Source organism: Taeniopygia guttata, chromosome 5, assembly GCF_048771995.1.
Source record: "Taeniopygia guttata chromosome 5, bTaeGut7.mat, whole genome shotgun sequence".
NCBI lineage: Eukaryota > Metazoa > Chordata > Aves > Passeriformes > Estrildidae > Taeniopygia > Taeniopygia guttata.
Window position 1 is genome coordinate 57,944,179 of NC_133030.1, and position 22,323 is coordinate 57,966,501.

Here is a 22,323-nt window from a genome sequence, read left to right on the forward strand (position 1 = left end):
CCCAGTGTGAGAGCTGCTGGTGCTGGAGCACAAGTCTGGCATCTCAACACAGCTTATGAGTTTAGTTTAATGTCCTGGAAATAAGCCACAGTGGGTTTGCCACCATGGCTGGGAAAAAGCTGCTGGTTTGGCCATTCTCTGAACATCAGGACAAAGCAGTTTGCTTTGTAAAGGCCCCCTGCCAGAAGATGGGGAATCAGCAACCACCAGTGGTGACAAGTGTAGAAGGGGTGGGAGAACTCTCACAGGCTAATCAGAGACCTTATTTTCTATTGGTAAGCACTGCAGAAAGTGGCTAATTCCTGGGTCACTTTCACTGCCACACACAAAAAGCTTTTGACAAAAGCCCTTACTACTGCACTGAGCTTTCCCTCACATGCATTTCCTCACTCCAGCACACCCACTATAGAAAGTAAGTTCCAGAGTGAGAAATAGTTCAGCATTTCCAACTAGTAATAAGCATGAATAGGTTCAACTTCGTGTTCTTCATCCAGGAAAGCAGTTGCAAAGGAGAGGATCTGTGCCACAGAAAACAGAGCCCACTGCTGGATTTGTGATCTCTTGCTCTCACAAGCAAGGGAGTGGTTGTGCTTCTGCCAGCACCAGTCCTTTAGCCGGCAAGGAAATTGACTCTTCCAGGAGTGGAAAGGGCAGCACTGCTGGAACATGAAGCTGGTCCCCCACCACTAGACACACCCACAGTCCTGCAGACATTGGCAAAATTTTAATGACAGTACTCAAACTGTACAACAGTGGGGCAATGGCAATGCTGACTGTACACAGTGTTTCTCCAGCCACTGCCCACACGCCAGTTTCATTTTAAAAACAAAGCTTATAAAAATGCACAATTCTCTCCCAAGATACTGTACACTATTCAGCAGGTTAAAAACTGAAAAAAACTTTCATTAAAAAAGTCATTGCACTATTTGTATACATCAGGGATAGTCTACATAATCATGTTCATCTAGAAAATATGTGCATTATAAATCATTTGCATGCAATGCAGCAATTCCTTATTTCAAAGGTGGTATAAAAAGACAACACAGCAGTCCTAACTACTAGAACACTTTATGTCAAAAAAAAAAAAATGTGCATCATGATATTGAACATGTCAGATGAATAAAATACAACAACAAAGATTCAAAAATATGCATTTTTTTGTTTCCACCAAGTGACTACAGTACCAAAAGATACAAGTAACGTGAAGTGTGTGTGCAGAAATCATATTAAATGAAGTCCCTCTTTACCTGCTTGTTTGTCATGCTCACCCAAGACAGACTGCTGTGTTTAAGATTACTGTGATGTTGTTTCTGCATCTAAGAACTCTGTATCCAAACACCTTGCAAGCTTAAGAGCACTGCCCCTAAAAAATAGTGTATCTATTGCATCAAAGTATAAAGTGTGTTGCTTACAGTTAAAAAAAAAAAAAAACCTATAGAAAAAGTTTTGTTTCCCGTACAAAAACGCTGAAATTCTGTCAAGATATACATTTTGAGATGTGAAACTCTCTGCTTGATAGATGCTAGAGCAGCATGGGAGAAGAAGCACCACCCAAGAGTGTTTCTGGTGTGAGTGCAGGGTGTCCTAGGTCGGGGGGGGCCCGTTGGTGTAGCGCAGCATGGGGTAGAAGGAGCGGGCGAAGTTGTTGGCCTGGGTGCAGCTGTAGTCTTCCTCAGAGGAGGGGATCATGCAAGCCAGGAGCAGAAGCAGCAGGAAGAACAACTGGAGAGGTAAAGCTGCTCTTAACACTCGGTAGAAGAAAGAGGGAGACCGAGGGTTTGCCTGCACAGCTTGTGAATGGCTTTCACTCCTGAAAAGGAGAAACAAAGAACAACAGGCACTTGAGGGTTTGAGTTAAACAAGTTGTTTTTACCCTATTTTCAGATGCAAACTTAACTTTTCCCAGCAGGCTAACAGACCATTCCAAATAGGTGTTGAAGCACACAGGAAAGACATCATTTACATTGATGAAGTTCTTTGAACAGGCCCCAGTGGACTGGGGGTTAAGTTTTCCCTTTGTCCTTCATGGTCTGTTTGTACCAAGTGGCTCTCAGGGGCAAGTTTCTTTTTCCAGGCATGCTGGTGGAATTAAAGGAAGATTTAAACCTAAAATATCCCCTATTTGGCAGAAAAAAATATTTTCTCAAGCCAGGGTTGCAACATCACTGTAGAGGTCCTGGAGCAGGAGTGCTAAAGGAAACCATTCCCTAGGGAGCAGCCCAGAACTGGTAGGTAGAGGGGACTCGACAGGTAACGCAGAAATCACCTCCACCCATGTGTCCACCTACAAGGAAAAGCTGCCCAGGTTTCTGCTGGCACAGCTCATCTCTGCCATATTCACTGTTTATCAAGAGATCAGGCATATATAAAAAATTACCTTGTGCTGCTGCCATTCCTGCCATCAGCAGTTCTCCTGAGGGCCATCTGTTGAGAGAAATAGCTTTTAGTTTCATAAAATACAAGGAATTTCTCTGAGAAGACACCTGTAGACTTTAAGGTCTGGTTGTGAATGCTGTAATAAGGTACATGGACCTAAAAGGTAAAATGATTGTACTTGAGGAACGTCCACTCTAAATATGTCAAAATACACTATATGCTGATAGCAAAATAATAGAAAAAAAAATACTTGCCTTTTTCACAGCAGGGCTGGATTTCTCTTCTTCTGGATTATAGACTCCTGAGTCCAAGTCATCTGGAACTAGCAGGAATGTTTTGGTATCCTGAAAGATAACATCACCCTCCTCTTTAAAATGCACATTCAAAACTGACAATAAATAAAGTGCAAAGAACCACCTTTCACTGTCTCTGTAGGTGCACAGCCCACTGCCCCTTCACATGAGAATAACCACTTCCCCAGAATAAAGAAATGCTTTACAGTACCCAGCCTAAAGGAATTATAATGGAACGGGTACACAGAGGAATTAACTTGGAAATATCTCTGACAGGCCTCAGGATAAGCAGTGGGTTCACTGCTATGACCTTCAATTCCTACGTGTTGATTACCCACTCCTAGCCTGATACCTGGTTTGGATCACACCAAATTCAGGTTGGAAGGGACTTCAAGAAGTTCATTTAGTCCAACCTCTTGCCCAAAAGCCTGACCAAAAGCCTTACCCAGAGCTTTAAGGAGGACAGAGGCAGCACAATCCCTCTGTTAATACTGTATTAGCCTTGGGGTGCTGAAGTTGTTCTTACAGACAGAACTGTTCTTTTTTCAGCTTATCAAGGTGGAAGTACTTAAGCTTTAAGTCAGTTTTTTTATAAATACCTTCACTCTTAATATGCTATTTCTTTTCAGTAAGGAAGATCCATGAATAGTATTTAAATTCCAACTCACCAGATTCCCTTGTATTGTTTTTAAGTCATGAGAGACTTGTTCAATCAGCTGTTTCAGTTTCGTTCCAATTACATGGACCTTCTCTTCCTCTTCAATGTAATCACCATCTGATTTCAGCAGCAGGTAAGCAGTGAGATCTTGGAGGGAGTTTACATTAAGCTGTTGCTCCAGCAGCTCTTTCTCCAGTTGCTGAGAATAAACAAAAAACAGCACAACAGACTGTTACCCTCAACTTTATGGATATTCTTCCAAAAGGAGGAACTCTGCAAGGCTCTAAAGAACAACACAACCTGCCTGAGAATCCACAAAGCACAGGAATGGTTATTACAGCAGCATAGGAAATGAAGTTCTCTTGAAGAGACTGGTTGTGCCTGTTTGAATTAACATTTAAAAATAGTTCTAGCAGCACGTAGTTCATATAGAGAAGACATTAAATTTTGGAAATTGGAAGTCTTGCTCCAGCATAAAGATGGCTCATAAGCAACTTTATTTTTATGATGTGTAATTATGGAGAAGTGCCTTGTAGATGCAGTATCTTGGTCCACTTCAAAAACCACCCACATGCCTGAGAACAGCAGGTCTGAGGACAGGCTGCAGACACTGTGAGACAAACATCCTGCTCTTCAGTGTGTGCTGAGAGCTGAGGAGCTGCAGTTAAGGCTACACTCACCATTAGCTCCTTCTGGCATTCCAGTATTGTATTGGGATCAGCATTAGGATCTGTAATTTGTGCTTCATTCCTCCGGCTTTCAGCACTTGCTAACCACAGGATTAGCTTTTGGCTCTGGTCATGGAAATCCTAGAGAAACAAAAAGCTTGGCCCATAAGAGGAAAAACACCTTTGCAGTGCCTTCACCTACAAACAGAGTGCCCATCCCAGATTAGACAGTCACCACAAATTAACAATTAATGAGAGTACAGAAACCTATGTAGTAAAAGAGCATTATCCACTTGAAAGGTATTTTTACCAAACCATTTTAATCCAACAGAGGCAAGTTTATCAGGAAACAAAGTGTCTTGGATTGTGAGTGACCATTCCACTGATGTGCAGGAAGTATCCTCCTGCCCTCTCCTCAACAGAATCCCAAAGAGTTTTCCCTTCCAAGCTGGCATGTGGCACGTACCTGGCACTGCAGTAAGGCTTGTTGTAAACCCTTCCTCCAGTTGTCCAGTGCACGAGTTGCTTTCTCCCAGTGCAAGTTGACCTTCCGAAGCCTGTTCTGCAGCTCCTTGAACTCTGTGCTGTCTGCTTTTTGGAATTCTTTGCTGCTCAGGTTAGCAGAAAGCAACACTGCTTTGTAGCTGTCAAATGCTTTAAGCAAGTCCTGGAAGAAAAAGATGATTAGGAGGTTTTATGAATGATGAAAAACATGTTTATTTACAATAAAACCACACACTGAAAAGTATTACAAGTGTTGGAGAAGGATGTTCAAATCTGGTGGCTTTTCAATTCTGCTAAGAAACCTATTGAGGCAGGTTTATGTTTGGGGTTTTTTTAAAGCCAAAACCTTCACTTTGAACAAAATAAGTGTGACCGGGCTTGTGCTTCTCCCTAAGTCTCCCTAAGCATTATGGCTTAATCCGCATCTGCCTTTCAATTCCTCTGAGCTGTCTCTCTCCCTGATATTTGGACAAATACTCCCATTGATCACCATATAGTATTTTCTCCTAATTGATAAAGATTTTGTCACTCCAGAATCCTAGAATAATGTTAACAGGGTCATCTGGAGGTCTGTACTCCATTCTCCTGTTTCACATAGGACCAACTTCAAACTCCAAGGAGGATGCTCAGGGCCTCATCCATTTAAATTTTCAGTATCTCGCAGGATGGAGGATTCCCCACGCCCTCTGGGCCCCTGGTCCCACACCAGACTGTGTTTGGAGGTTTGTTTTTTTCACAAACAGGACAGGACTATTGGGGTACATTCCTCAAGCTTTTATTTGCACATCAACCTCATTACATGGTTGAGACAATAGAAAGAGCAAAGCTCATGTACAGCCAAAGACCTCTTTGCTACAGAACATTTTACAAACTTTTTAGTTATTAGTATATTGTTAAAGCTTACAGACAGTTGTTCTAACCAGTTACTAAAAGTACACATACACCTGCTTCACACTATACTTGCTTGTCTTATAGCCATTATAACTTTTTCTACTTTCAGACTTTGCAGCTAGCTTTGAGTTTTCTCTGCTCTGTTTCTAAGGCCTGCTTTTCCCAGCTTTCTGAAAATCTTATTTCCTTTACTATTTCCCACACCAGACCCCATTGTCAGAAATTATTTTTCTTCTCTCTGATCTCAGTTTCTGTCAGCCCATTTCTCTGACTTCTCAAGGCCCCCCCAGAAGGCAGTCCTGCCTGCTTTCCTTCTCTCCTTTAGAATTGCAGGGGGAATAATATGGAATTTGCTGTCATGGTCATATCATCTAACCACTTTTATGTTAAGGCTGATGCTGTATTTCTGAAGGTTTTTTAAAAAAGAGAATGCCAAACAATACCTTCCTTGTACCCTCCAGTTTACAGTTTGAGTCAAGGGTACTCATCTTTTCCAAGCTGCTCTTGCAGTAGGGAAGTTAGAGCTGCAGGATGAATCCCACAAACCACAAAGCTCAGATTGCTTTTCCCAGCAGCCTTTCTATCCAAGAGTGTCAATCTCAAGATCTGAGTTCGACTTGTAGAAAACTGCTAGTCTAAATTACTTTTTTTTCACCCATCAAAGGATCCTGGCCCCCTCTTCTCCAGGTAAAAAAAGTTTCTTTTAATATCAGACAAAGCAAACAGACTTCTGAACACCAGTTAGCCACTCTGCAGGCAGACTGACTTTATCCTTATCCCAGGCAACTGGGATGTCCTGACACCTCATGAAATTCACTTAGAGCACACTGGCTCTTTCAACACCCCTCTAAAGCCAAACTGTCTGAAAATGGGATTTACAGCCAGCTGGACCTCCTCTTAAGCAGATGCAGAAGAGAGAAGTGAAGCTCTGCTCCTTGAGGAGGTCAGACACCCAACTCCAGGCTGAAGGGAAACACCTCCCTCCACTTGGGAGGCACCATCAAACCTTTACTAGGCTTAGTGCCTAATCCAGACTGGCTGAAGGAATCAGAGGTGATCTTGCTGGAGTGCAGAGTCATTGTCCCTGGCCTAATAACTACTCCAGGACATGTAGGCTTTCTCAGCGTGCCTAAGAAATCCCTCCTCCCTTCTGCAGTGTCCTGCTTGTGAGCATCACCCCAAGAGTGACACCAGACTGACCAGCAGCCTCACGGTGACTCCACATGGGGCAGCTGATGAAAGGTGCTGATGAGCACACAGGGATTTTGCATTTCCACAGATTTTTGGAACACTTGCTCTCTCAGACTTCAACCTGAGGCATTTCATTACCTAAGTCCCAGGGCCCCAGCACTTGCATGTGCCCTACTAACCTACTGGCTCATCTTGCAGAAAACACAGCTTTAGAGCAGATCTTTGTCAGTCTCCTGCTGGAATTACACCCTGCCCTTAATTAAATTAAAAAAAAAAAAAAAAAAAAAAGCAGCCTAGACTTTGCAGCCTGTAGACCTGGCTAATTTTCAATCTGTTTCTGGTTTGCATAGAGGGGAATGGCACAAGGAAAAGATGTTGATATCACTCTGCAAGAAAACAGAAAGGGAGAAGTGGAGAGATTTTCACTTCTACCTGCCAATCTCTGTATATGAAGCCAGAAGCACCTTGCCTAAGACCCTCTTTAGCCCTCTTAGCTGAGAGCAATTCAGTTCCCCTGTGGCACAGGAATTGCTATTGGCATTCATGCTGCCAACTGATCCCAGGAGAACAGAGTAGTTAAAAAACATCAGAATCTTGAAATCCCTCTTCTCAGTAAGCCATAACTTACTTTCAATTTCTTGACCTTTTGTTCCAATGCTTGCATGCTGGTTGGAAGCTTCACCTTTTGCAGCTCTTCCAGCTCTTGCTCCGTTTTATCAAGCCAAGCAGAGATGTCACTGAGGTCTGAGTCCAGTTGCTGCCACTGCTGCAATTTCTGTTTCATCCTAAGTTTATTTCTGAGGTCTTGAGCTTGGATGAGCTCCCACCTATCAATAATGCCTACAAATCACAGAAAAAAAACCCCAAACATTTATATCTTCAGTAAAGGAAGGAGTGCATAAAACAGATGCAAGAAGTTTTGAAAGAAAACTATTCTCCATGCTACTTGAGACCAATTAACAACTGTAATGCATTACTGTCATTCAACAACATCTTTTCTTGAGATTCTGCAGTGTCTAAATTTCATATTTCTGGTCAAGTTATCCACACAGCAGTGCTACACAGAATTTTAATGACATTAGTTGGAGACATTCTAATTCACTTGTAAGAACAGACCAGAACTAAGGAGACAGAATTCAATGAGCCCAGCTGCGATTTGGTGAACACCAAAATTCCACAGGGGACAAATATGATCCAGCAGTTTGGATCTGGGTTTGTGTTTTATGTCTATGTGGAGCTGCTGCGTAGAGCCCAGAGGAAGCCAAATAAGTGATGAAAGGGTTGGAGCACCTCTCCTGTAAACACAGGCTGAGAGAGTTGGGGCTGTTCAGCCTGGAGAATAAAAGGCTCCAGGGAGACCTCAGAGCCCCTTCCAGTGCCTACAGGGGCTCCAGGAGAGCTGGAGAGAGACTTTTGACAAGGGCATGGAGTGATAAGACAAGGGATAATGGTTTTAAACTGCTGGAGGGCAGGTTTAGATTAGCTATTAGGAAGAAATTCCTTACTGTGGCCATGTTGAGGCCCTGGCACAGGTTGCCCAGAGCATCTGTGGCTGCCCCATCCCTGGGAGTGCTCAAGGCCAGGCTGGATGGGGCTCTGAGCAAGATATTCTGCTGGAAAGTGTCCCTGCTCATGGGAGGGGGATTGGATCTAGATAACTTTAAGGTCTCTTCCAACCCAAACCATTATAATGACTCTTAATGATTGTTTCATAAATTCAGTGATAAAGGATATGGAGATGCTAACCTGTGTGATCAGTGACACTTTCTGAAAGCACATCTAACCCATTCTCAGGTTATTCCTATTCATCCCACGTATGGGACACAACCCCGGACTATTTGTGAGACCAGAGAAACAAAGTGATCTGGTGCATGTAGCTGCAGCCTTCTTTTTATCACATGATTTGCTTTTGTGACTGCAGTACAACGTGTTGTTACAATCTCAAGCATCTGAAACCAGGTCCTGAAAGGTCAAGAGCAACCAGCTTGCTGGTCTATTTGCATGAAAGGACCACTGTAAAGATACTGAAGAATAGAATGCATTACCAGCTTTGAACAAACATTTCTGCAAATGGGAGCTGTAGCACCTTGTTATATGGAGTACCAGTAACTCCACATAGCAATCTTATTTGAGACAGAACCTTTGGTTTGAAATCTGATTAGAAGTCCCTGAAGTGTTCAGTATCAGAGAAAAGTGAAATTGTTCCCATTTACTACAAGCAGCAAAGAGACAGAAGTATGTTATGAAAGAAAAATCTCAATTCTGGCAGAAAATGTGAAAGCTTTGAACAGCACCCATGTGTTGGACAGAACCAGATGAGAAGGGAGCTCAGTGAAATGTGGAAATTTGGCAATATACATTAATGGTTTTTTGCTCCCAAGTATGCTGCCTTTGTGCCATCTCTGCTTTGTCTTCCCAGAGTCACAGGACAAACACCACAGCCCCAAAGCCACTCCTAATGCTCTGTACCTGACTGCTTCTCTGCTCCTGCTATATTCACAAGTTCTTGGTCATCCTGGGGCTCCTCATCGCTCATGCTGGCAGCTGGAATTTTCTCCTTGCTGCTGTTGCTGCTTGCAGAGCTGAGCTGCTTCACCTGGAACGACATTTCGGAGGGTGAGCCCTGCAGGTTAACAGGATGTCAAAGGTCCAACATAATCTGTGCTACTCTGGGGTGGCTGGGCTGCTGCTGAGCTCTTCCATATCATATTTAGCACTGGGCTTCTGCAGCTTTGCTACCAGTTTACACTGGCTCTCTGTGCCTTTCCAGTAAACAAACACACACCATGGTGATGCCAATGACTACAGGAGTGGACATGGCAAATTAATTGTTTTTGCACTACATGTACCAGACAATGTACAGTTGCCAGTGTTCTTTGTTGGATTGTGGGTCTTGGCAATATTGACCCTAAGACTCTGAGACTGGATTAATGATGACAAAAGCAGCCAGATACCAGTACCACCCTGCCTGAAAGAGTGCTGACAATGGGTCCAGATCCACTGAGCCTGGCAGCTGCTGGTGAAGCCATGGCTGGCAAAGAGCCACCAAGGCTGAGGCACCAATGGACAATAAGCCATTTTGGCACATTTTTCAGTGCCTAGAAGCAGATTAAATGGTGTGTTGCATATTAAGTCTCTTCAAATTTGCTTAGTAAAGGGAAATATGTCCGTAAATATCAAGAGAGTCACACCCTATCCTTTGTGGGGGTTAAATTCTCTTGGACTTGCCTTATGACAATAGAGGAAGGAAGTTTCCCCAGACCCTGACTGACCAGTCCAACCTGAGCCACCAGAAATAATGTCTAAGTTTGCATGAAGTGAAAATTCCCCACCTCAACTATACTTTTCCTTGATGTTGGAGAAGGGAAGAGGGTGGAGCTAAAGAGAACAACAGACAGACTCTGTAGTACAGGTTCAGTGCCCACAGAGCCTCCAACTCACATATTCTGGTTTATAGGGAGTACTTGTCTCTGGTCCAGACAACACATTTCCAACCATCTCTGCCTGGTTATATCTGTGTTTCCTGCAGACTGGGCTACCTGGAGAATGCCAAGGATGAGCTTCTGAAACAGACTTTCCTGAAACAAATAAAACCAAAACCACACACCGTAAGTGCAAAATCCCACCTCCACAAGGAAGCTGTTGCTTTGTATTAAGTTAGAAAGCGCTTTGAATAAAATGACATCAAGTTATGGCATAAAAATGACAGTTTTGCAGCTTTCCTTGCAAAGCATGCACATTTGCAAAACATCAACAGTGTTTCAAAGGTAATGAGATGAGAGCCATGCAGTTATGGGACATTCTGTTTTCTTCTGGAAAATGCTTGAATACAGGTTAGAGTATTCAAAAAAAAAAAACCAAAAGACAAGGCTGCACCATGGTTTTGTAAAGTTTGCATCCCAACAATAACTATCACACATCTGCAATACGTCAGAGGGAACAAGTTAGACATGTCCTGGTTTGGAGAATGTTTGTTCTGGATTTAACAGACAGGACACATATAGTTCTGTCATGCACAAACCACAAAAAAATACTCACAGAGTTGGAGCTATTGCCTTCAATAGCTATGCAACCAAAATCAGGAAAAAACCAAAAATTTATACTACCCAGAGCAAACCACCAAGAAAGAACCAAAAGACTTTGGATCAGTACAATGAAATGCATGTTAACCACCTTGGCATTTACCAGGCAAATATCTAAATGGTGTGTTCTTGACTGCTTTTAATGTCCATGTGGATACTGCAGCGTAAGAACACCATGACAGGATGAGACATGGTGTCCACACAAGGCAGGAAGTCAGACATTACATATGAGAGAGGTTGAGGAATATAGCGTGCAGCACAGGGAGATTGCCATGTTCAGACACATGCATTAGCAGGTGCCTACCAGAAGATGCTTTCAAAGTTTTTGTGGTCATTTTAAGATATGCCTCAGGGTTTTCAGTGATTTCTACATCTGAAAAAAGAATAATGTCATTTTCCTCACTATTCAGTATCTTCCAACTATTAAAAACAATGGAAACAATGAAGGACAGCAAAGACAAAGAACAAAGTAAGTGGTTGGTGTAATTTTCAAACACTCTTATAAGGCTTCTAAAACCTTCTTAGGTTTCTAAAAACAAAAGCTTGGTTTAGACAGTACCATTTCCTTCATCAAAGAGATGAGTCTGCTCAAATCTATAAATGGTACTTGAAAACCAAAAACCAATGTGGGAACAAGACTTCAATCCCCCTCCCTTCCCACACAGGGACATCCTCCAGCTGCTCCATGTCCAACCAAACTGTCGGACATTGGCTCTCACCTGACAGAGCACTGTAATATGTTGCTTCTTCATCATCTTCATGAGAGGAAGAACCTCCCACATCACCTGTGTGATCCCACTCAAGTGGGATGGAGTCAACGCTGACAGGGGTCTCACAGCCTGATCTCTCATGGCCCTGAGTTGGGGGCATAAGGTGACAAAGGGACTGTGCTGATGAGGGCCCCTCAGTGATGGCTTTCTTATGCCAGGGATCATTCTGGATTTCTCTGGAGTCTTCTTGATCCGTCTCATTTTCAGAGTTATCTTTTTCATCGTCCACTCCCTACAAATAAGTTATTAGTGCATATTAATAAGATATACAAGAGATCTTAATGAGATGATTGAACCACACAGTACTACTGAAGACAGTTTTGTGGTCAGCTGCAGCAACCATGTGCCTAAAATTAAAGGGAGATGTAATTTCTGCCTTCTTCCTCTTTTGCCAAAACCAAACTGCACATCAGCAGCTACCTCTCCTCTTTCATGGCACTCAACCACCACCATAGCATCTCTCCAGTTTGCAGGAGGAGTATCCAGTTCCAAATGGACTTAAAAAGGTCAGTCAGGAAATGATGCTCAGGCAGGAGTGAACAGCTACTTGTTAGTGTTTCTTCCTTTACCTGGCTTTCTAACAGATGTTCTTTTTGAGGCCAAGCAAACTGAGACTCATCTGAAAGTTCCCAGGGAAAAGCAAAGTGCATGCTGTTCCTCATTCAGGGCTCTCACAACAAAGTGGATAGATTGAGTGGACAAACAAATACATTAAGAGGTATTCTAAGCACATTATTGATGGTAAGGAAAACCAAGTGATACGAAAAACACCAAAAAAGGTTCTGAAGCCTTCAAGCCACAACTACATAGTTCTGAACCTTATGAACAACCTCCACAATATTATCCAGATTCTGCAGATGGAGAGGTATGAAAGGATTGACAAGAAAGATTTAGCAAGGCTCTGCTGCAGAGCTCCTGTGCCCTTGGAGCTCAAATCACTCAGTCAAGCTGCTAGGAATAAGCAATTGCAATTCTAAACCAAAATAAGCATTGCAATTCAAACACCAAAATCTTGTCAAAGCATTGAAACAACTGTTGCTTCTTACAGGATCCCTTGAAGTCAGTCTTTGATGGAACCGGGCAACTCGCCCAAACACCTCCTGACAGTATCGATGAAGCTCTTCCAATTCATCTTCAATCAGGATGGCATCCAAAGGCTCACTCTTCTGAATCAACTGCTCCCCAAAAACAATTAGTTGATCAATCTTATTGGTGTTTAACGTTATTTCCTGTTGGAAACCCTATTTGGAACATACAAGAAAAATAATTACTTCTCCACTGGCCCTTTCCAGCCTAAGGTTTGTCCCTGTTTTCTAGCTCATTGCAGTGAAAGACAAGTAACAATTGACATTGTTGCCTAATTTAATTTGGCAAATATCTTTTTACTCAAGAGGTCCAAAGGTTCGTTTTATGAGCAGAATTACAGTTCTAAATGAAGTGGCATTTTCCACCCATGTGTACATCAGTATGGCTGCAGTGTCCTGAGCCTGAAGGGGATCATGATACAAGAATTCAGCTAATCAGAGACTGTGTGTACCAACAGAAGAATAATCTTTTTCTCAGTAGCCAAGAAGGTGGTTTGGTTGCTTGGGCCTCCAGCCTACACAACAGTAAATCTACATCCCAAATCAGTCACAGTGCAGGAAGAAAGGAGAAAAGAGTATATAATGTAGGAAAGAACTAGTATATTCCTTAGAATCACTGCACATTGCTGATGTCTAATTTCTGCTGAAATTCCCAGCTACAGACATGACCTCTGAGGAAAGATTGTACTGTAATGCCAATTCAAAAAAAGATTTGCACCAGAAAATAATGCCTGAATTTAGGAATGTAGCTCTTATTGTTAAGCTGTATCTGCTGCTTTCCAGGCCAGATACTACTGTCACTGACACATGTTGTCAGGAGAAAATGGCAGAACAGAACTGAGCCTGAACACTGAATCTGAATTAAATAATGCACAGCTTAATCTTAAGACAATATGTCTTAACAATTATAATGCTGTCTTCAAACAAATATAGTCCTACAGAGATGTGGTGGCTATTGTGAAGTTACAGAAAATGGATGATTCTGTCAGGCAAGGGCAGCCTAACAGGATCACTGGGCTATAGTAAACAACTGCTTCAGAACGATACGTACATTTAACTGGCGCATTTTATCGTCAAAGTTACTTTTTGAGAAGTGTTCCACGTTTGTCAGCTGTAGGTCCATTTCTGTGAGCCACACAAGGATGCTTTCCCTCGTCCCCTCAAACTCATCTCTCCGATTGGTGAAGTGCTGGATGGAAAAAAGGAACCAGTGTTACATGACTTCAGCTACTAAGAGACAGGTCACAGGAGCTTTCTGAAATCAGTGTTTTATTTCAAAACCCCTGTTCACCTTAAAGGCCATCAGGACACAAACAGCAGCATGCCATGTATAAAACCTGTCCTCTTCCTGTAGGGACGCTAGAACAGTGCCCTGTACTAGCACACTATTTGTACAAAAGAGGGAGTAAAATTTTAGCAGTTCAAGATGCTTCTATAAAATTACATCTTTGAGTCCACACATTCCATCTCTCACATCATCATACCAGCAACAGTTACTTGGACTGAGGCTTAACACCTACTTTGTTCTAAACTTAAAACAGAGATAAACAAAGGAAGCAACCCTCATCTCTAATTAAAGTAATTAAAACCATGAGATTAAAATCAGTTTTTACTGATTTTACAATGGAAAGGCTGGATCATGTATGACCATGCCAGTGTAATTAATGCACTGTGTGGCTGCTAACAGACATGCAGCTTGCCTGTTCTCATGGGTGGATTTACTGTTCAGAAAGGGGATCATCTAACATCCCAAATATACCAACTTGTGGCTGCACAGATCAAACCCCATCACTGCTCTCACTGCCTCATCCACTGATTTTGGGGAGCTAACAGTTTTTCCTGTCAGTTGCTTGCAGCACTGCTACATTTAACAAGCTGGCAGTGACAAGCTTTCCCCAGGGCACAGCACTGAGTATCTGCCCAGAGATCAGTTTAATTGATGAGCAGTATACTTCTTTGAAATACACTCTTCAACAACATTCCTCATCAGGCAGGCAGCACAGCAGGAGCTGCTTTCTATCACATCTCCATCTTTAATGCCTTGCTGCTGAATCACAGCTTGGCATGAAGTAGAGCTTAGGTGTCTGCACTTGGGGCCCTTTTGTCTCCCTGTCTCTTATCTATGGAAAGGTGCAAGCGCATGAACACATCCACCCATTACAAGTGGGAAAGAGGAGCAGTGAGTATTTCAACTTATTTCTCAAAATCTGCGCTCCTTCTTCCTTTAAGCTTTTCTTCAGCTACCAAAAACCAATCTAGCAAGTTAAGGTTTATGCCATGTACTCAATGACCCTTCCAGAGCTCCCCTGACATGCCAGTAGCTCGGGACAGAGAGAGTTGCTCTGACGTAGGCTTTGCTCATGGGTAATTCCTGCAGAACCCTGCTGTTGGAACCCTGGATGCTGAGAATTTTATACTTTCTGTGCTGAAAGGTACAGACCCATAAGAGAATACTGCATTTGACCTGAGACCATGGAGAAGGCTTCCAAAATTGATTAATAGCACTGGGATTGCGGGTGTGTAGTTTGATTAAAAGTGTGTAATATCACTAAGTAGAAAACTTAAGAGTTTAAAGTTTTAGAATATAGTAATATATACCAAGAGCAAGATAGAAGTTTTAGAGTGGAGTCTAGTCCTTGTTCTTCATGAGTTTGGGAAGTGTTTTGTAATTGGACAGAACAGTCTGCATTGCAGACTTTCAGTGATTAGTTATTGAGTTAAAAGTAAAAATAATTTAAGTGTCATTTCTTAATTAAATAGTTTAGCCTTAGAAGACCTTATTAGGAAAGACAGTTAGCCATTTCATAGCTTGTTAGGAGACACAATATAAGAAATAATAAACATCTAAGTCTGAACACGAAATACCGTCTCCTGCACTTCAATCCTGACCTTGACAGAAGCAAAAAAAAGAAGCTGAAAACCGGCACCCTGTGAGTGCTCTATGCTCCCTCCCCCTGCTGTGCCACTACCTTGAGCCTCCTGAGAATGGAAGCAACTCGTTTCTGGAGGTTATCCCAGCGCTGGTTGCCCTCGTGCACCATCTGCTTGAGCTTGCTGGCCGAGTCGGTGCGGTTCTCGCGGGCCAGGCGCCGGTACTGCTTATTGATCAGCTCCAGCTGCGTCAGGCGCTCGTGGATCTGCCGCTGGAACGCCTGCAAGGCAAAGCGAGGAGCTCATTCCCTGGTAACAGTCAGGAGGTGGATATTACCCATCAAGAGAGATGGTGCCCTCCCCCCTTAAAAACAGTCCTTCCAACTGCAAAACTAAATCCAGATTTTAAGACCCGTATTTTAAACCATCTGCTCAAACTTAGCTCACTAGGAAAAAAAAGAAAAGAATAAACATCACACTACAAAAGTAGTGCCTATAAAAAGCAAGGCTTTAAACTTTCAGGTGTCTGTTCAGAGCATTGTATTCTCCACATTAAAAAAAATTCTGGAGACAGACATCTAGCAGCTGCACACTCACCAAATTATTTATGTTCCCTATACTACCAATGCCAAACCCATGGTTTCCATCGACTAAGGCATTTTGCACAGACAATAAGTACTCAGCAGCCTGGTGCTGAGCATAAAAAAGGCAGTTAAATAATTCACCTCAAATTTCTTCAGCTCCTCTTTTGCATGTGTGTACAAGACCTCTGAAGAATTGGGCCTAGCTGCTAAATTTTCAGATGCTTTTAGCCAATCTTCAAAGCGAGAATAGTCATCCAAAAACCTCTGCCACAGACGCCAGGTTTCCTCGATTCTGAGAGAGCAAAAACAGAAAGGTTTTATCACAAGCTAACTATCAACTCTGGATTCTTTATTCTTCCTCAAAACTCAGCTTGTGGCAAAAGCTACAGCGTTGCCTCAAAATGCTGCCACAGGTTTCTGCAGGGTAAGAATAGGAAACGTACTTCATTCGCCTTTCCATGGACATGGCACAGATATTTCTCCACCGTCTGTCCAAGCTCCTGGTGGTTTGCTGGATGGAGTCACACTCTGTCTCATTAGCACACGCATCTGAGTCGTGTAGCAGGACGTCACAGATGTTAAACACGGACTCCACGCCTGCTGTGTGCTGCTCTATGTCTCTCTGCAGGTCCTGCCATCGGCAAAAGAACAGCGTCAGTGGAAGGAAACATACAGTGTCAGTGGAAGGAAACATGCCTGGCTACCTCTCACCCATGCCCTTTCAAAATGCTGCAGAGGATGGGGAAAGAGCAAATCCCGTGTCAGGAAAAGCTGATGTAGCTTTAAAAAAGACTTGCAGGATGAGCAGTGCAGATGACACAGGTCAGGAGAGAACCAACAAAGGGGTTGCCCACCTTTGGTGTCTCAGTCTAAACTCAATCTTCTCATTAACAGTCTGGACAATTTAAATGTGCATTCAAAATCCAAACCTTATCAATACCATAAATAAATTCTTATTAATTTTGACAGCACAAGATGACTGTCTCATATCAGGTTACTCCACTGAAAGTCTTGTCAGAGAACTCTTAGTGCAGTATGTGCATTTTAGTGACTGATCACCGGCTGCAGCATGAAACACAAACACAGGACACGAGTACTTGGTGTTACACTACTTTTCTTAATCCCTCTTGTAGGGCTCCTGTTCTGACAGACTGCTTTAAAGGGTCTGGCAAAGACCTTTTGTCTAATCCACACTACAGGTTTCTTTTCCAGAGCCTCCACCTCCATGAAAGTCTGGCCTTTCATACTGTACCCATCAGTACTCCTAAGGACAGTGTAATTGAAAGACAAAAAAACCTTATCTAAGTATTTATTGAAAAGGTAGATCTGTACTATGTGACCAATTTAAATATTAATAAAATGACAATAGCCACTACAATGCAATTTTTCTACCCATTTCTGGCTTTTCTATTGAAGGATACAGAGACTTTTGCTTGAATAACACTAGACCAACAAACACAAATGAGTATTTTCCTAGCAAAAGTGAACTGGAGTTCCCATTAAATGGTTAAATGGTAGTTACTGATTTCAGTCAACAGATGAAGCAGAATTGGTTTTGCTCTAGACTTCAAAAAAAAAAAAACAAAAACACAACCAAACAAAATAAAACAAATAAATCCCTCCAAAATAGACACAGCTTGTAGTAAATACAAAATGAGTTGAAGGAAGATTTTTCCCAGAAGTCAACAAGCTGCAAGGAGTTGAGAATCAGACAGTGGATACATAGGGACCTGAATCAAGGGCTGAGCCATAAATGGCCAAAATATGGCTTCTGGGATTTGTAGTAATGAACAGCTTTAAGGAATGTAGAAGCGAAATTCCTTACATAGATGAGACTGCCAGAAGGAGACCCAAGAGAATTTTTTACAGGTTACTAAGGATTCACATATTTACTGAGCAAGATGCATCAGTGTCTTTTCAACACAGGCTCCACAGCTGGGAGCAGGCTCTGCCACACTACTGGTACCTGGGGAGTGTCTTTTGAATTAATTAAATTCCACTGGATTTACAGAGGTATTAGTGAAAATGAGAATTCTGATCATAGACTACAAATTGATTCTAACTTGCACTTTGGCAATGTTGCTGACATGACCTCATTGCTTCAGGCCATGCCTAGGTTCATGGAAGAGCCTAGACAGAATCCTTGCTGTTTTCCAAATGACTTGACTGCATGAAGTGAGACAAACATAACAAACTAAGGGAGAGGGTGAGGAACATACATATACATGGAGCCTCAAGAGGAACCATTCCTTCAACTCTGCACAGCATTGCCCAAAGAGCTTTAACAGACTACACACTACTACATTTTTGCATTAGTGAAACATCTTTGCAATCTTAAAATTAATATAATTCATGTTGTAATCTTCATCCTATAATTGAACAAACATGCCATAAAACACCTATGTGGATACACAAGGCTTTTAAATTTCTTTATTCAAGACTCCACAGGTAAAGCTCTTGCAGTCATGGATGTCAAATAAAAGAAGCCTGTAGGGCATATTTCTCACCATTAGTCTGCTCTTAATGAAATAATTGTTCATCTAAAACCAGGAAAGATCTTTTTACTTGTCTCATTGAGACAAATGTTTCACTAATGCAGAACAAAAGCAGCTTTTTTTACTTTGGTCTTTTTAGTCAGCACAGTCTTCTCATACTCAGACTGCTAAAAAGCTACTGTAGATGGAGTTTAGAGGTGCCTAGAGGTCTGTATTTAAAACAGTATCCAAAAAAATTAAGCAGTTAGTAGCTCTGAGCAGCAAATGATGGTCTTACAGCCAGCTGAAGCTTGAATGTTCCTAATAAAAATAAATTAGTTTGGACACAATTCCTTTGTGTTCCATGCTCTGCTCTGCCTGGCAATTTATCACAGCCTTTGAGAATGCAAAAGGTTTGAATGAGAAGAAAATATTTCTTTGTTGTTTACATGACCATTGCATGGTTTCATGCAGGTGAGACCATGAGAGATGCTGGGCCAAGGCTTCTGGTGTTTCACCAGCTCCTGCAGAGCAGTCATCAGGAGCCACCTCCAATCCTGTCACAGAGGAGCTGGCCCTTCCTGTCACATCTGGGACATGAGTACAAGTACAGCCACACCAACCAGCAGAGAACAGAGCCTCCAGGTCTGGGTCACCCAGGGATCCTTAGACACAAAAGCAGAAGCCAAAGGTGGAAAGGATGGGAAGGATACCAATAAGTTTTCCTAAAGGCAGACGCCATAAAGCTGCCAAGCTTCCAAACTTGACAGACGTATTCTTGATCTATAGTTTTTGGGCAAGTATTGCTGTTTAACACAAAGGCCAGATGACAGCCAAAAACTTAGAACCTGGTCAGACTTACAGCACAGCCCTGAGCAAAGGATGACTCCACCTACAAGTCTGTACTTTTCCTTGCCTGGCTGCTGGCTAGAGAAATTTACTCCAGGACTATCCAGCTCCTCTCCTAAGATCTCCTGGTAAGCCCCTGCCTTGGATGAATGCCCACCAACACCCAGCAGTGCGAGGTTGGTTCACACTTGTTTGTCTCAGCAGGATTCATGTGCCAGCTCCCCCAGCCCGGAGGGATCTTCAGAGCCTGCCTCTGATCAAACCTCAGCCAAAGATGTGTCTGCACAAATCCACCTTCCAAAGCCCAAGCATCCTGCTCTGCTAAGCTTGCTCTGCTATCTGCAAGGAAGGGACAAGAACTAGAGCCAGTAAGGACAAGGCATCAAATCCCATCTCTTTGCAGAGAGCAGCATTCACACCTTGTCTGTCAAAGTCATCCTCGTATACTCTGCCCACTGCCTGTGCCCTGCCTAGTCTCCAGGAACTGCTGTATTTTGCATGTTTTCCTTGGGTCAAGGGGAGCAGGGAGATGTGGGGGCAATTCAACACCATACTGCAATTACTGCAAGCAAATAAAAATTTTCCATGTAATGCATCTTGGCAGGAACACACCATGCAAAGTAAACAGTCAGAAGGGCTCACTAAGGAAAAGAAACAGGTGATTTTATACCAGGACCAATCAGCAGAAATTTAGCTCATTTACTCTGGCTGCTGCTATTTCCCACCTGCTGTTCTGCCAGTCTCTTCTGGATTTCTTGGTCATCACAGATGTCATAAACAACAGGCTTGGAAAGCTCAGACTCAATCCGGGCCAGCCAGGTGCGAAGGTTACTCATGTTTTTGTCCAATAGTTGTATAAAAGAAAATGTTTCCTTCAGTTTCTTCACCCTAAGTAAACCAGGAAGAACATTTTGTTACAAAGATGGTCAATCAGTGGAAAGGATGCTGGCAGGAGGTGATGACAGGCATGGCTTTATGAAGCCATGTTGCATCAAGCTGCTGCCTGTAAATCAGAGCCGTTGTTTTAGTCAAAATCTACCTAAACTATCTCAGCAGGCCCCTGCTCTACAGCTGCAAACAGGTCTTGGGAGTAGGTTTTAATGAAACTGTATAAGCCAGGTGAATTTTCATCTGCTAGGGAGCACTGGACATTCATCTAAGTGGAAATCTGTACCATCATTTGACACAGTTAAACTAAAGTGGGTATCTATGGTTTGGTTTTTTGCTGCTGTGGATTTTGCTCAGCGTCATCTTTAGGAAACAACAGGCTCACACTAAAGTACCACTCTGCCAAGAGAAGCAAAATCTGCACAAACCACACTACAAACCAGTCCAACATCCTGGAAAAATCACAGAATGGTTTGGGTTGGAAGGGCCTGAAAGATCACCTTGCTCCAATCTGCCATGGGCAAGGACACCTTCCACTATTCCAGGTTGCTCCAGGCCCCTTGAACATGTCCAGGGATGGGACATCCACAGCTTCTCTGGGCAACCTGTGCCAGGGCCTCAGCACTCTCTGGATGCTGATAGGAGAGGAGATAGCTTGAACAACAGCTACTATAGAACTATAGCTACTATAGCACCACAACATTAAAGCTCATCTAAACACCACACAAACATGCAGAGATATGCCAGACTCTCCTGACAGGTGAAAAATAAAAAAAAAAAACAAAACCAAAAAAAAACCAATCCTGATGGGGGAAAATATCAAAATGGCCAGGGAGACTTGTGCAGTGGACAAGCAAATAAACCATTGAGACCATTTACTTTCTTACAGCTGTTTGTAGCACAGCTCTCAGACAAACTTTTTTTTACTTCCAGCCTTAGCAGCATATTCCCATGGTAGCATGCTTTTATATTGTGGCAAATTTGTCTCCATGTGTTGGATGAATATCTGGTGAACTACCTCACTGGTATCAATTTTTTCTTGAAATTCTCATTTACTGCAACTCCCAACAAAAATTACTAAAAAGGCAACACCAGGGTAACACTTATCTCTTCAGACTTATTTCAGAGCTTGTCATCTAGACCTTGGTAGATAACGGAGAAAAAAAAAATCATTACTTATATCAGACCTGTCTTAAACATCCAGATCATGAGATGAACTGTACCAAAAAGCACATATTTCTCCCCATGAACTGCAACAGTCTACCCTGCAGTACTATAAATATCAACACTGCAGACTCTAAAGTCAGATGAAATCATTCCACCCATGTCTTAGGGAGAGTCCACTTAGCCAGCATTGTTTCCCTGTGCTGGTCTCCTGAGCTCTAGTTATGTTCTTGCACCTTAGAATCAATTTTTAAACCTTGAATGTGATTTCTAAAATGCAAACTTACAAATGAAACCTTTAGCTACTGCCTAGCCCAACAACTACCAAGATGAGCCTCAATTTTTTAAGTCAAGTGCAGTACAAAAAGTTAAGTCTGTATTGTGAAAAGGCTGAAACATTTCTCATTCATTGGCCACAGTGGCTGGGAACTATCACCACATAAACAAAACCAGCAGTGGACTGCAAGGACAGCTTGTACAAGGGGCTCACTGCACGTCCCCAAAGGCAGGGACTGTTGAGGGGTCTGAGCTGAGCCCTGATGTACTTGGCAACACAGGTCTTGTGCAAGCTGGGACTGGGGAAGGGTGAGGGATGTGATCTCATGTAATGCAGGCAGGGACAGCTTGCTCCAAGGCAGAAGTGCCCACACAGGGCACCTGGACAGTTCCCTGGCCCTCTGTGCTGCTGCCTGCTATCCTGGCAAGTTTTAGAGGAGAGTGGTCCAAACTGTAATGAATGGCTTTTGCAACTGCCTGATGATACAATGACAGAAGATATGCAGGACACCTAATCCATAATGAATATACCACCCTGTAAGCAACAACTGATTTTATTAACAACTGTAAGGTAACCAAAGAGGATACACAGTCAGCTAGACACTTGATTTGAGGTAAAGCACTCATGGAGGAGATATGGGAATGATCCTGCTGGATTTGCTCAGTCCTACTGTTTATAGAGCAATGCCAGAAAATTTA

General features: G+C 42.6%; 1 protein-coding gene across 3 annotated transcripts in view; it reads right to left on the minus strand.

Moving 5' to 3' along the window:
* Positions 1–705: 705 nt before the first annotated feature.
* The window catches only part of SYNE2 (spectrin repeat containing nuclear envelope protein 2), a 175,823-nt gene continuing 154,205 nt past the window's right edge, over positions 706–22,323 (minus strand). For 2 of the 3 annotated variants that reach the window (XM_030275147.4, XM_072930502.1), the window contains 17 exons: positions 20,022–20,184; positions 16,417–16,604; positions 16,115–16,265; positions 15,488–15,670; positions 13,570–13,707; positions 12,480–12,674; positions 11,383–11,665; positions 10,968–11,036; positions 10,023–10,159; positions 9,051–9,177; positions 7,210–7,421; positions 4,462–4,662; positions 4,008–4,136; positions 3,338–3,526; positions 2,631–2,720; positions 2,378–2,424; positions 706–1,810 (listed from right to left, as the gene is read on the minus strand). In XM_030275147.4, coding sequence (XP_030131007.4) covers positions 1,585–1,810; positions 2,378–2,424; positions 2,631–2,720; positions 3,338–3,526; positions 4,008–4,136; positions 4,462–4,662; positions 7,210–7,421; positions 9,051–9,177; positions 10,023–10,159; positions 10,968–11,036; positions 11,383–11,665; positions 12,480–12,674; positions 13,570–13,707; positions 15,488–15,670; positions 16,115–16,265; positions 16,417–16,604; positions 20,022–20,184 — 2,728 coding nt within the window. In that variant the 3' untranslated portion in view covers positions 706–1,584. The remainder of the gene's footprint in view (positions 1,811–2,377; positions 2,425–2,630; positions 2,721–3,337; positions 3,527–4,007; positions 4,137–4,461; positions 4,663–7,209; positions 7,422–9,050; positions 9,178–10,022; positions 10,160–10,967; positions 11,037–11,382; positions 11,666–12,479; positions 12,675–13,569; positions 13,708–15,487; positions 15,671–16,114; positions 16,266–16,416; positions 16,605–20,021; positions 20,185–22,323) is intronic. The other variant, XM_072930501.1, reaches the window with a different exon arrangement.